Source organism: Abrus precatorius, unplaced genomic scaffold (genome assembly GCF_003935025.1).
Source record: "Abrus precatorius isolate BTA unplaced genomic scaffold, Abrus_2018 Scaffold6, whole genome shotgun sequence".
Taxonomy (NCBI): domain Eukaryota; kingdom Viridiplantae; phylum Streptophyta; class Magnoliopsida; order Fabales; family Fabaceae; genus Abrus; species Abrus precatorius.
The window spans coordinates 14,081,879-14,095,591 of NW_020874406.1; the positions used below are offsets into that span (position 1 = coordinate 14,081,879).

The 13,713-nt window shown below is 30.0% G+C and overlaps 1 protein-coding gene and 1 pseudogene across 1 annotated transcript; both read left to right on the plus strand.

The window, feature by feature from the left end:
* Positions 1-4,586: 4,586 nt before the first annotated feature.
* On the plus strand, positions 4,587-6,911 carry LOC113869563 (ethylene-responsive transcription factor 2-like). Its single transcript, XM_027505946.1, has one exon. It carries the CDS (start codon positions 4,769-4,771, stop codon positions 5,639-5,641), a length of 873 nt encoding a protein of 290 aa, XP_027361747.1. The 5' UTR covers positions 4,587-4,768; the 3' UTR covers positions 5,642-6,911.
* Positions 6,912-8,472: 1,561 nt separating this feature from the next.
* Positions 8,473-11,035, plus strand: LOC113870224 (annotated as a pseudogene).
* Positions 11,036-13,713: the final 2,678 nt, after the last annotated feature.

The window sequence follows — 13,713 nt, forward strand, 5'->3', positions numbered from 1 at the left end:
CGTTACACAACATTTTCTTTTTAATTTCAACTATAATTTTACAAAAATAAATATATTTTTTCTGACAGTGTAAGGAATTATTAAACTATTTGTTAAAAGACAATTGAGAATTTAAATATTTTTTTAAAAATTAAACACTCAAAAAATGATACTGTGCGGTAAAAAATTTAAAATAAGTCATAAATAAATAATATATAGCATTAGCTCTATTTAACACATTGAAACGGGGGGAAAAAGTTACATTATTCGTCTTTACTTCAACTAATCGGGATTTTGGAACATAAAGTTGTTAATAAGTAGGTGAAGAATTAGAATTGAGAAGCATACTTTACGAGGATTAGCAGAGTCTAAAGGAGAATGTTAAGGGCACCATCAGATTTCTACACGTGAGGATTTCTATTTTACATTTGTTTTTAACTTTCAAGTTTCTATTTTTCCAACCGTGGGGCCCCTCATGCCCAAAGTTTGACCAAAAAGATATTTCTTCCTGCATGTTTTTTAATATATTTTTTATTTTATAAAATAAATATTAAATAAAAATGTATATTGTTATATTAAATACTTTTATTTTTTTAAGAGATTAGTGAAAATATTTATAATTAAAAAAATCATAATTATTCTTTTATTAATAAACAGATAGGATGGAAAAGAAGACTCAAAGATTAAGGTGATACGCACGTGTTTGTAATGGGATGTGGACCCAAAGCAGATACTTCACTAATAACAGTAACAGTAATAAGAATTTTCAAGTCAAAGTCCTATGTCCGACTTTGTTGTGGTCATCGGTCAGCTTCAAAGGTTCGGTGTCCCTAAGTTGAACTCTTTGCCACGAATATTCTTTTTAAATTATTAAATTAGAAAAGTATTAAATGCTTTTTTTATAATTTGATTACATTAAATATAAATTTTATTTAATGTTTTATTCAATTTTGAGACCGTTGTTTTCAAAAGTTAAGTAAATATTACAAAATTCTTATTGTAAATGTAGAACTATTTGCTCATTACATGTATCTCCAATTGTTTTGCACTCACAGCGTAAATAGAAATGATATGATACTGTCTTATTTTACAAATGAAGACATGATTGGATATTTTCAAACATTCGTATGCACAGGTGCCTCATGATCATCTAACACATAGGCATTCATACTGTGATTGGGAGATGATAAATTATACACACACATATAATATATATATATATATATATATAGAGAGAGAGAGAGAAGATATATATATATATATATATATATATATATTGTGTAAATTCTTTTCATGACGTGTGCATTGAAACTCAATAAATTACTGGGAAATTAATCTCTCTGACTAGAAAGTAACTGCATGAAAGAAAGCTAAATAAGTTAACTAAATAGGCAACTGTTTTAAATTGACTGAAAAATCAACTGGTGGATTAAATTAATTATGTAATCTGTATATAGAATTATACATTGACAGACACAAAAGGATAAAGAAAAATAAAATTGTTCTTCAACGTTTTTTTATTTTCTATGTTCTTACACTTTTTTTTCCTTCGCTGTTTTCCCCTCATTGTTACTGTTATCCATTAATAGTTTCGCTAACTTTTGACGCATCGGAACAAAAACTGAAACATTTTTGTAATAAATTTATAAATTTTTAAAATAAAAATAGAATAGAAATAAAATTATAAATTTGTAAATATTATTATAAAAATTTGTTGTAAGAAATATTTTTCATATAAAATTAAAATTTTCATTATATATTTAATATCATGTATTACACTTTTCCAGTTATTAATCTTATATGCAAGAATCAACGTCAAGAAATGTAGCACTTTTTTCCCCTTATGGATGATAATTATTTATATCTGCAATACAAAAAAAAAATCCTTTCATCAAAATTAATAGATCTTAACTTGTTGGATTTTTTCCATTTATTATTTAATTATTTATTAATTGCAAATGTGTTTTAATCCGGCAATCAGAGAATATAGATTAAAGTTATGTCTGATAAAATAAAATGAAATTTGTGAGTTTGTAATTTCTATAAAACTTATAGTTGCATAGATATCTTATAAAATTAAAATTATTTGATAAATTAGTTGGGTAATTAATTGATTTGTATTAAATTATTTAAAAATATTTAATATTATATTAATATAATATTAAAATTAAATACTATTTATTTTATTTATTTATTATCAATCATTTAATTAGTTGCATAATTATATATAAAAAAATTAAATATGTTTGAACCATAGGCTATTGTGAAGGTGCAAAGCGCAGCAGTAGTGTGTTGTTACTGTCATTGCGTTTTAGTGTAGCGACTATTGCACCGCAAATTGTGGCAAAAAATGGAGTTAATTATGGTTTTAGCGGCCATTATTTCATCTTAGGGCAAAAGGGCAAGTTTGAGTTGGAATGCTTTTTAAGAGGAGAAATCTTAAGGTTTTATCTTTTATTTCTTCTCTTTCGTTTTCCTTTTCTTTTTTTAATATGTCAACAAGTGTAAAAAGACAAGTTTTTTCTCCCATTCTAAAAGATGGAATGTATTTTAAGGGGCAAATCTTGTGATTTCACCCAATCTCCTCTTATATTTTTGAAAGTTGGAACCTTGCTTTCGTTTTGAACCTTACCTTCATCTGTGCTTTTTTGTTCTTTATTTTGTTCACTATTTTTTGTATCACTTTCTGGTGCAAATCATCATTTTCAACTAAATTCAAATAATTTTTTTATCTTTAACAAAATTCAACTTATTTCTAACATGAGCATAGATATTTTTCAGTTATCTTCTTCATCTACAGCGTAACTCAAGATATTTTCAATGAGATCTAATTTCTTTTTATAGTAGTGAGATATTTTTCCATCAGACTATTTGCATTAGAATATTTTCTAGTGATTGAATACTTTTTAATCTATTTTTCTTCTTTATTTTGATTATCTTTAAAATAATGGCCATTCTGTTATCTTATTATAATATTTTTGGAGTAGATTGTTCTGCAATATTATCAGGATTGATTATTATGGTTTGAACATGAAATATACAAAATACATTTGAACAAAAGAAACAAGAGAGAAAATAAAAAATGAAACTATTGAGGAAGTGAAAGTAAAAAAAGATAATAATATTTATGTATATAAATAATGTTTAAATTCTATGATAAATAGCTTTTTTTTAATAAAATAAAAGATAAAAATATAATTAAAATATTGATAAAAAGATAGTACATAAAAATATAGAGTATAAAATATTTGAAAAAATTAATTAATTTTAAATGTTTAAAATTTAATATCGACAAAATTGATTAATAAAATATGAATTTTAAACAACAAAATATGCTTTTGTAGCGACGAGGAAGACCGTTTGAATGTGTTTAGCTTTTGGTTTTTGAAAACTATTTTATAAAATAATTTTTATAAATTATTATTTTTAAATATAAACCTTGTTTGATGGGGAAAAAAAACTTATAACAAACTGTTATAAAATAAAAATCTATTAAATAAACACAACCGAGTTGTTTACTGAAAGCGACTTCAATGAGTAAGACAGAATTTACTGGCACGACTCGCACCTTATCATCTTTGCAAAGAGGGAAATGCAAAATGCCACAGATGTATATTTAATTATTTATTTTAACAATGTCAATGGTAATTCCTATATCAACGCGATTTTTAAATATATTCAAAATCAATTATAAATATGCTAAAAATGTCAAAAAGAGTGAAATTTTGTGAAAAAAAAATATTATTTTCAGAATAATTTCTTATAATAAAAATTTATTTTATCTTGCTTGATTATACTGCTTGTTTAATCACACACATATAGAAGTTAATTTAATTGTAGGATTAAGATTTATGGTTTGGGAATTGTGGGGTGGGATGGGTTGGGTTGGGGTGATTGTCATGTACCACCTTCCTGGAACTAACATTAAAAAAGGTTACAGTGAAATGGAAATTAAAGAAGGTGGGTCCTTCCTCCTGCGAAGGGAGGTTAATGGGGGGTTATTGACTTTGTAAGACACTTATCCACAATCCAATTCCAAAGCTCACCAAACATGTCCACAACCGATGTATCTCTATTAACAATACCCCATCATTTTCTTCTCACCCCCACTCGCCACTTTCCTCACCATGCCTTTCTCTCTATATTTCTTCTCTTTTCTTTTCCAAAATTATATTTATTTTATAATATGTACAATTTAATTCTTAACTATACGCCTGCTGTTAATTCCAAATGTGCAATGGTACATTTCTGACGTACAATTTTTTTTATTAAAATGCCTAATTATAAAATATTTATTTTTTTAAGAGAGAAAAAAAAAAAGAATAGAAGCAGACTTTTCTGGGCGATTTTGCGGCACAGAGAATACGACAAAAGGGAGAGAAACAGACAAGAAGCAAGTTGTGTGCGCCTGTAAGACGAATGACGTCACAGATGAAATATTTAATTAAAAAAAATGGGGAAAAATAAGCACGTGATAAATCCCACCCAACTTGCACCTTGCAGGTTACGAATGAGAACCTTCGAAGAAGCTAGGGACGGGACCAATAACAATAAACTAATAATCACAGAATTAAAGTTAAACCCGAAACCATAAACCATTTGGAAAAGTAAAAATTATCTAAAGTCCAGTGATCTTAAGTTTATCATCCAAGTTCATGAACCTGCACTTCTATAAATACCCCCATCCTCTTTCCCTTCCAACTTCGAATATTCAATTCAGAACCTTCCCATTTTAAATTTTCTTATCTATATCTCTTCTCTCTACACGGCACAACATAATAGACACCGCATGAACACAAACGAACCCCAATTACATAAGACGGAAACATATTACGGTTACGAAATGTATCAACAGAGTACCTATGAGTCCGATTTGGCCCTGTTGGACTCCATTCGCCGCCACTTACTCGGCGATTCCGACGTATGCAGATTCGGAGCGCCGTCTGTTAATTCGGGTAACACTCCAATTTACTGTCGGAGCTCCAGCTTCAGCAACTTGTACCCATGCTTGAGTGAAAATTGGGGTGAACTTCCACTTAAGGAAGACGATTCAGAGGACATGTTACTTTACGGTGTGCTTCGCGACGCCGTCAACGTTGGCTGGGTCCCATCTCTCGACGCTGGGTCGCCGGAGAGTTTCTCGTCGGGTTTTTTGCCGGTGGAGACAGTTAAATCAGAACCGGACCTTTCTCCGGCGCCGGAACCCGTCTTTGTCTCCCCGGTGATTCCTCAAGAGAAGGCTGCGCCGGCGGCGGTTCCGGCTAAAGGGAAACATTACCGCGGCGTACGGCAACGGCCGTGGGGCAAATTCGCGGCTGAGATCCGTGACCCGGCTAAGAATGGCGCTCGGGTTTGGCTCGGAACATTCGAAACGGCCGAGGACGCCGCGCTGGCTTATGACCGAGCCGCGTACCGAATGCGCGGCTCGCGGGCTCTATTGAACTTTCCGCTTCGGGTCAATTCGGGCGAACCTGACCCGGTTCGTGTGACGTCGAAGCGGTCATCGCCGGAGCCTTCGTCGTCGTCGGAGAGTGTGTCGTCGGTGAAGCGTAGAAAGAAAATGGTGGGGGCAACGGTGATGGGTCAAGTTGGATTGAAAACGGGGCAAGTGGGAAGTCAAGTGGCACAGTGTACACGTGGAGAACAGTTATTGGTCAGCTAATGCGTAGTGCTGACGTGGAATGCATGGTGCTTGTACGCTTTATAAAATCCACTTGTTGTTATCTGATTCTGGGATGCGTGTGGTAGTGGCTCTGTGCCACTCTCCCATTAATTTTTGGAAGCTGTTACAAAAATAATACACCCAAAAGAAAAGAGAGGACAATGCCACAGTGGAAAATTGGATTGAGATGGGGACTCAAGTGGGAGTGATTATCCAAAAACAAAAACAATTGGGAAAAAGTAATTACGGGTCCATGTTTTGTGAATACAAGATTTGTTATTTTTTGGCTCAACATTTATGAATTTGTGAATTGGATTGCATGAACCATGCACTCGTTATCCCCCACTCCACTTGCGCTTCCAAATATTTCAAATATAAGCCGATTTTAAATTCAAAACTCCTTCCTTAGGTGATGAAATTGACATTAACATTTTAGAATTTGCATCTAGAAAATTAATGACAAAGCTAACGTAATTTAAAGCCTTGGACACCTTTTGAAAGCAAACATGTTAATTTTACTTTGCCAGTCAATCCAGGCTAAGGTAGCTTTCAAACCATAGAACCGTGGTGTCTTCTTTATTGGACTAAATGAAAAAATAATTTCAAAATTGATCTTGCCATATAATGACACCAAAGCCTGCTAATTTAACTAAGTGATTGGGCCACTTGAAACTAAACAAACGACCTCCAGACATATTCTATATTTCAACAAAAACAAATATACACTCTATATCACTTAGGCCCAATTATCAAGCGTACACTTTTACGGGGCTCCAAGCTTTTTAATATATTTAAGAAGATCCATCAATGATAAATAAAAAATAAAAATCAACCAATGAAAAAAAAATACCTATAAGATCCATCGCGTCCGTATTTTAGATTTTATATTTTAAATAGATTTGATGTCCTCATGTTGTTATTAATTTTAATATAAAGGCACCGAAAATTCATATTAAATCTATTGGCTGTGGCAGAATTGAAATTCAGTTTATTTTTGTTTAAAAAATAATAAATTATTTAAACAAAAATGAAATAAATGAAGACAACAAATTATACAAAATTTGTTTAAGCTTTGTTTGAGAATATATTTTTTAGAGAAAAAAAGGAATTGAAAGATTTATATAATGTTTAGCTATATTTAGAAATAAGGCTTTAGATAAAAAGATAAAAATTTATAAACTTTGAAAAATCTTTTTAATTTCATGTTTATAAGTTCTTTCAATTTAATGGTTTAAGGTTAACTTTCCTTTCTTTTTTCTTTCTATTCAAACTATTTCATTTTTTCTTTCTATAAATTTTTAAACAAGTAAATTTCTCTTACTTTTCCACCCCCACCAAACTCTCTTCTTCTCCTTATACTCAGCGCCAAGATCTTCTCATGTTCGATTTCGAACATAACAGTATGTTCGCATATTTTTTTACTTTCGCTTAAATGAGTTTTCAAAATCAAACATGAAGGGATCTGAATCTCTATACTTATCCAACTTTTCACTTCCTTCCAAATCCACCTAGCCTCTCACTTGATTTTCTTACATCCACCTACTCTCTTTTTTTATCCTTCTTTTTCATAAAAAATAGTAATTATATAAAATTCACTTGAGTTTTGTTTGAGAGTATTAAAAAAAAAGCAAAAGAAAATATTTAAAAAGTAAGTAAAAAAAAAAAGAGAAATTAATATAAAACCTCATTTCCTTCTTTTCTTTTTTTTACAAACTTTATTTTTAAAAAATTGAATTATCGATAGATATTAATTTTTAAATAGAGACATAAAAAAATTATATTAAATCTTTTATTCAGTCGGTAAAAATTCAACATTCGATTATTTTTTATTTAAACAAAAAAAAAATTTATTTAAACGAAAAAGTAAAAAATAACAACACAAAAATATTACACAAAATTTGCTTAAACTTTGTTTAGGAGTTGATTTTTTAGAGATTTAGAATTAATCATTCTTTCATTTTAAATGGTCTTAAGCAAATTTTTATAGTTTTTTTTTATTATTTTCTATATTTTTGTTTAAATAAGAATAGAACTGGTTATTATGTTTCTTCCGTATTAAAAAAACTAATCCGATTCCGTTTACAATTTTTTAAGCAAAATGGATATCATGTAAAAAAGTAATTATATGAAGAAATTTTGTCTAATCAAACGTTTCAAGAGTATGACAGTGCAAATAGGACGATCTGAAATAAATATTTTAAGAAAGTTTAAATTAACGATTTAAAAAAATTGATTAATTTCCTTATCTTGGAGAATGGGCTAATGTGGATTGAATTATAAATACAACAATAGTACTTTATTGGTATTTTTTAAATATTATATTAAAATAAAAACTGGACCTGTCACATTTATTTGAAAAGAGAGAATCATAATTATCGTGAAGAGACTGGTTCAGATTTCTTAACGACTCAACGAATTAGTCAATGCGTCTCCACTATTATTTTACATTTAAAATTTAAATATTAAATTACTTTAAATGAATGGCTTTAAAATTATCTTTTGTAACATTCATAATTACATGAATTATTTATATTTTTCATTAGTAAATTTTATTATTTATTTGTAATTAATATAATTATAATATTAAATATTTTAACATTTTGATTATTAAATTATTTATATTTTTTCATTTCTTATTACATGTATACGAATACATTTTAAAAATATATATTATAAATATTAAAAATTCAACCAACATTTTGCTTTAGTTGTGGAATTGATGTGAGGTAAAACGCCACCATAACCGTTGATGATGTAGAAAATATCTGTACTGCACAGCCAAATTCTTAGTCCTTGCCGTGTTTATCACACACTCCCTACAACACGTTGTCATGCGAGGTTAAGAACATGTTAAAGTTCCAGTGTGGAAAAGGTGAAATTAAGTTTGAAGTCATCAACAGATAAACAAACATTTACAATTGAGCATCCATTACTGCACTAACCCTCATTCTCCGTACACTTGTCTTGCTTCATGTTTCATCGGTTTTCGCAGACATTAATCTTGGTTCTACGCTTTTCACCAACAACAGTGATGCATGGCGTTCCCCTAATGGTGATTTTGCTTTCGGGTTTCGCCAAGTGAACAACACGAGCATGTTCATGGTTGCTATCTGGTATGACAAAATACCCAACAATACCGTTGTTTGGAGTGCTAAAACAAATTACAACCTTGCAACAGCACCAACGGGGTCAAAGATTCAACTCACTTCAGAAGGGCTTTTTCTGATAAGTCCTGAAGGAGAATCCATATGGACGGCAAAGCCTGAAGCCATTGTTTCCGATGGAGCTATGCTTGACACTGGCAATTTTGTTCTCCAAAACGTGAATTCTGATCATGTGTGGGAAAGTTTCAACAATCCCACAGATACGTTGTTGCCTAACCAATCTCTGTCTGTCGAGCAAAACCACATGCTAACTTGTCGTTTTTCAGAGACCAATTACACAAGTGGAAGGTTCCAACTTTATTTTGATAAAGGTAACGTGGTTTTAAGTCCTCTTGCTTGGCCTTCACAATCGCGTTACAATTCTTATTATGTAATTGATGCCTCTGGCAATGCTTCACAATTAGTGTTCGATACATCGGGGGTAATTTATGTACAAACAACCAATGGTACTAGAATTCAACCTCACGATCTGAAATGGGTTACCTTATCTATGGATTCTAAGGCGAATTACTACAGAGCAACACTTGATTCCTATGGAATTTTCACTCAGTATGCTCATCCAAGGGATCCCAAAGCCACGCAAGGTTGGACAATAGTGAGGTATGTTCCTGCTGATATATGCAATGCAATATTCAATGAATATGGTAGCGGTTCTTGTGGCTATAATAGCTACTGCTCCATGCAAAATCAGAGGCCTACTTGTGAATGCCCCTATGGGTATTCACTGGTAGATCCAAGCAATGAGTTTGGTGGATGCCAACCCAATTTTACCCTTGTTTGTGGAAGTGATATTCAAGCACGGCCAGAGGAACTATATGAAATGCATGAATCAAGAGATTTTAATTTTCCTTTGGGAGACTGTGAAAAGATAGAACCTTACACTCTACAGGAATGCCTGCAATCTTGCTTACAAGATTGCATGTGTGCTGTTGCCATTACAGGTTCTGGCACTTGTTGGAAGAAGAGATTTCCCCTTGCTAATGGAAGAAAAGTAACAGTCAGTGATCGTCATTTTGTCTACATCAAAACAAGAGTTAGTCGGGAATTATATGTTGGAGAAGTGAGGGAAGTTCCTGATTCAAAGAAAGAAGATCGAGCAAAGCCAATCCTTATAGTATCACTTGTTGGTTCCCTTGTTGTTAACAGTATCCTCTTAGCTACGGTTGCTTTATTTGTTCTCTTGAAGCCAAAAGTTATAGAAAAGGTTGTGCAAGTCCAATCTTCTAGTCTTTTGGAAACAAATTTACATTCATTTACTTATGAAGCATTGGAAGAAGCCACATGCTGTTTTAGAGAAGAATAGGAAGGGGTTCCTTTGGCATTGTTTACAAAGGCCAGCTACAATCAGCTTCTTGTAAGGTGGTTGCCGTGAAGAGATTGGACAGGTTAGCACAAGAACGGGAGAAGGAATTTAGGACTGAGTTGAGTGCCATTGGTAGAACTAGCCACAAAAATTTGGTAAGGTTGATTGGATTTTGTGATGAGGGAGTCCATAGACTACTTGTCTACGAGTTCATGAGCAATGGTACTCTTGCGGAGATCCTATTTGGACAATCCAAACCCAGTTGGGATGTAAGGGTTGGATTTGCTTTGGGGATTGCAAGAGGGTTGGTTTACTTACACCAAGAGTGTGACACTCCTATCATTCATTGTGATATTAAACCCCAAAATATACTCATAGATGACTATTTCAATGCAAAGATCTCTGACTTTGGGTTGGCCAAGTTGTTGTTGTCTGACCAAAGTAGAACCAATACCATGATTCGAGGAACTCGAGGATATGTGGCTCCTGAATGGTTCAAGAATGTTCCCGTGACAGTTAAAGTGGATGTATATAGTTTTGGTGTGATGTTGTTGGAAATAATTTGCTGTAGAAGAGGTGTGATGCTGATGGAGTCTGAGGAGGAAGAGAAGGCAATACTGACAGATTGGGTTTATGATTGCTATATGGAAGGAAGAATTGATGCTCTTGTGGAGAATGATAAGGATGCCTTAGCTGACATTGGCAGGTTAGATAAGTGGGTAAAAATAGCAATTTGGTGCATCCAAGAGCATCAATGGTCATCCAAATGCTAGAAGGTGGGGTTGAAATCCCTAATGCACCATCGCCTTTTACTGATATTTGAACTACCATCCAGCTCAAGAATTTGGGAGAAGTTGTAGCCACTAGCATCAACTTGGGTCCAATGCACCAATTTCTATTCCTGTGCAATTTTACTCCATGCATTGTTATTTTATCCTATCATTTCTTATTTCTCTATTTCCTACATGATGGGTATCCCTGTACTCTAATAAATTATCGTTTCTATGTCGTGCAAGATGTTGTCTTATTTGGAATCATTGCGTTGGAAGAAAGCTCAGTTAGCACGAATATTTTCAGGTTTTTATTTAAACCTATTGTGTTTAGTAACAAGTAATTTAAAGTTTTAAAAAATTTAAATTTTTATTATTTAAAATATTTTTTTGAATAAAATGATTAAATTTTTATTTTGATAGATTAATTAAATTATCATTATATTTGAAAAATTAATTAAAAATATGAAATTTAAATTAATAAATTAACCATAATTAAATAAAAATATGAATGGAACACACACTAAATAAAAGAAAAGGTAATTCTAAATTCTTATTCTTTTGTTAAGATTTAGAATTATTTAACTTTAGTCTATTAAAAAATTTTATTAAAATTTTTATAATTTAAAATTCTTTGACATTTCAAATCTTTCTAATTTTCAGGATCTTGTTGTAAAATAAATTTAAAATAGGGTTAAATATCATGTAAATATAATTAAATATTCTTTTAATTTTGTTTTTTTTAATTCTTCTTTTTTTAAAAAAAAAAGTAAATTAGGATACCTTGACATTATATCAAACTTAAACTCTTTTTTTTGAAATGATTTTTTTCTAGAAATTCTTTCAGTGGAGATTTTTCCATTCACAGTATTCAAATTCAAGACCTTACTAAAAGAAAAATCAAACATGTACTGCTTAAATTAATTTCTTTAATTTTTAAAATATCCTTTTTTTTTTTACTTAATGACAACATAACATACATTTAGACATGTTACACTAGTAATTGTTGCAATTTGACACACACACACAGATATATATATATATATATATATATATATATATATATATATATATATATATATATATATATATATATATATAATGTTATATCATTAATAAGTAAGAAAAATAATTAGTTTTTTGAAAAAATAACTAAATTTATGAAAATTAAAATTTATAAAAAATGATTGAAGAGCCATAACTAAATTTAGTAATTTTTTTTATAGAATTTAAAGATATATTTAAATCTTTATAATATTTCAAGTCCAGGGTATTTTGGAAATTGCTATTCATCAGCTTGATTATTTCATTTATTTGATAGACCAACATATTTTAATAATTAGAAATTTATGTTTACTGTGCAATGAAGTGATCGGAGCAGCTATCACCATACCTTGAGGGCCAATTCACTTAAACTGTGTAATTTTCCTTTAATTGTTTTAGATAAGTGAAACTTTTTTAAAAAATTATTAAAATAATGTATAAGTATAATTTATTTCTTTTTTTTTTCATAAAAAAAATTGATTGTTTTTGAGTAATTCTTGTGGTTATCAACCCACAAAAAAAGAGTAGTTTATATATATATATATTGCTTTTTTGTCAAGAAAAATAACAGAGTAGGCCTTGGGTGTCTAGGCCCGTGCGAGTTGACTTCTTTCGTTAGTGAGTGGTTTGTCACCCAATTAAACCCAAAAGGCTTATAGTCCAGTCCAAAGCGATTGGTTTAAATAACCTTTAAATTAACCAAAAAAGTAAACTTTAAATTTGTGAACCGTTGACAAAAATAGAAAAAAATGATACCCTTCAAATTTTATTAATAATTTTTGTGTTTTACATTTTTATAGTGTAAATATTTAATTATGAATTTAATTTTAATATATTAACAGTATAAATTTTTTTAAGACTGTCATGTAATCTTACAATGTCATATAATTAAAAATCATTAAATAATAATTATTTTACAGATTATGTTTACAGTGATTTTAATTAATTGAAAATATAAAAATATTTAGATTAAATATTTATTTATAAAATCAAAATAGTAATATATTCATACCATGTCAATCACTGTTTTTCTTTTACAAATAAAAATTGAATTGTTTCTTGTGTACTTAAAGTAAAAAAAATAAAATTATGTTAATATTAAAGAGTGAAGGGTAAAACTTAAATTGAGTTATTTATTTTTTAGTTGAAATTAAAATTTTACTTTAATAATTTGCATACTAAAAATTTATAATAATGGCCAGTGTTAACGATTAAGGTGAAATTCAAAATTAAAAAAAAAATAAATTAAAACAATGCTTTTGAATGTTATCTCATTTTGATTGAAAAAAATAAATAAAAAATTAAGCAAATAGTGATGATTATTTATTCTTACCCGTGAAAAAGGAGTAATACACTACATATAATAATGGGTCAATCATGAAGGCAAAGAAAATAAATTTTTTGTTTTGAAAAAAATTATGTGCGACGTATCTTCTTTAAACACGAAGTAAACGCAATTACTTGAAGAGTAAAGTTATTTACATTTAAAATATATTATTATTATTATTATTATTATTATTATTATTTTGAGTATGAACAACATTTTTCTTAATTGAAACGTCAACTCATTCCTATATGAAAGTAACAAATGTGGAGGAAATATGAATTGTATAAGAAAAATTGCATCTTGGCACACTCGTCAACATGTTAGCTAGGTTCTTCCAAGTTTTTATCTTACTGTACATTGTAGTCAATCACTTCACTATCTCCATTCTTCTAATTGTTTTAATGTTACTATTGCATGTCAAGTATATTACATAGTATGTGCCCATGAAGTCATTTCTCAAGGAA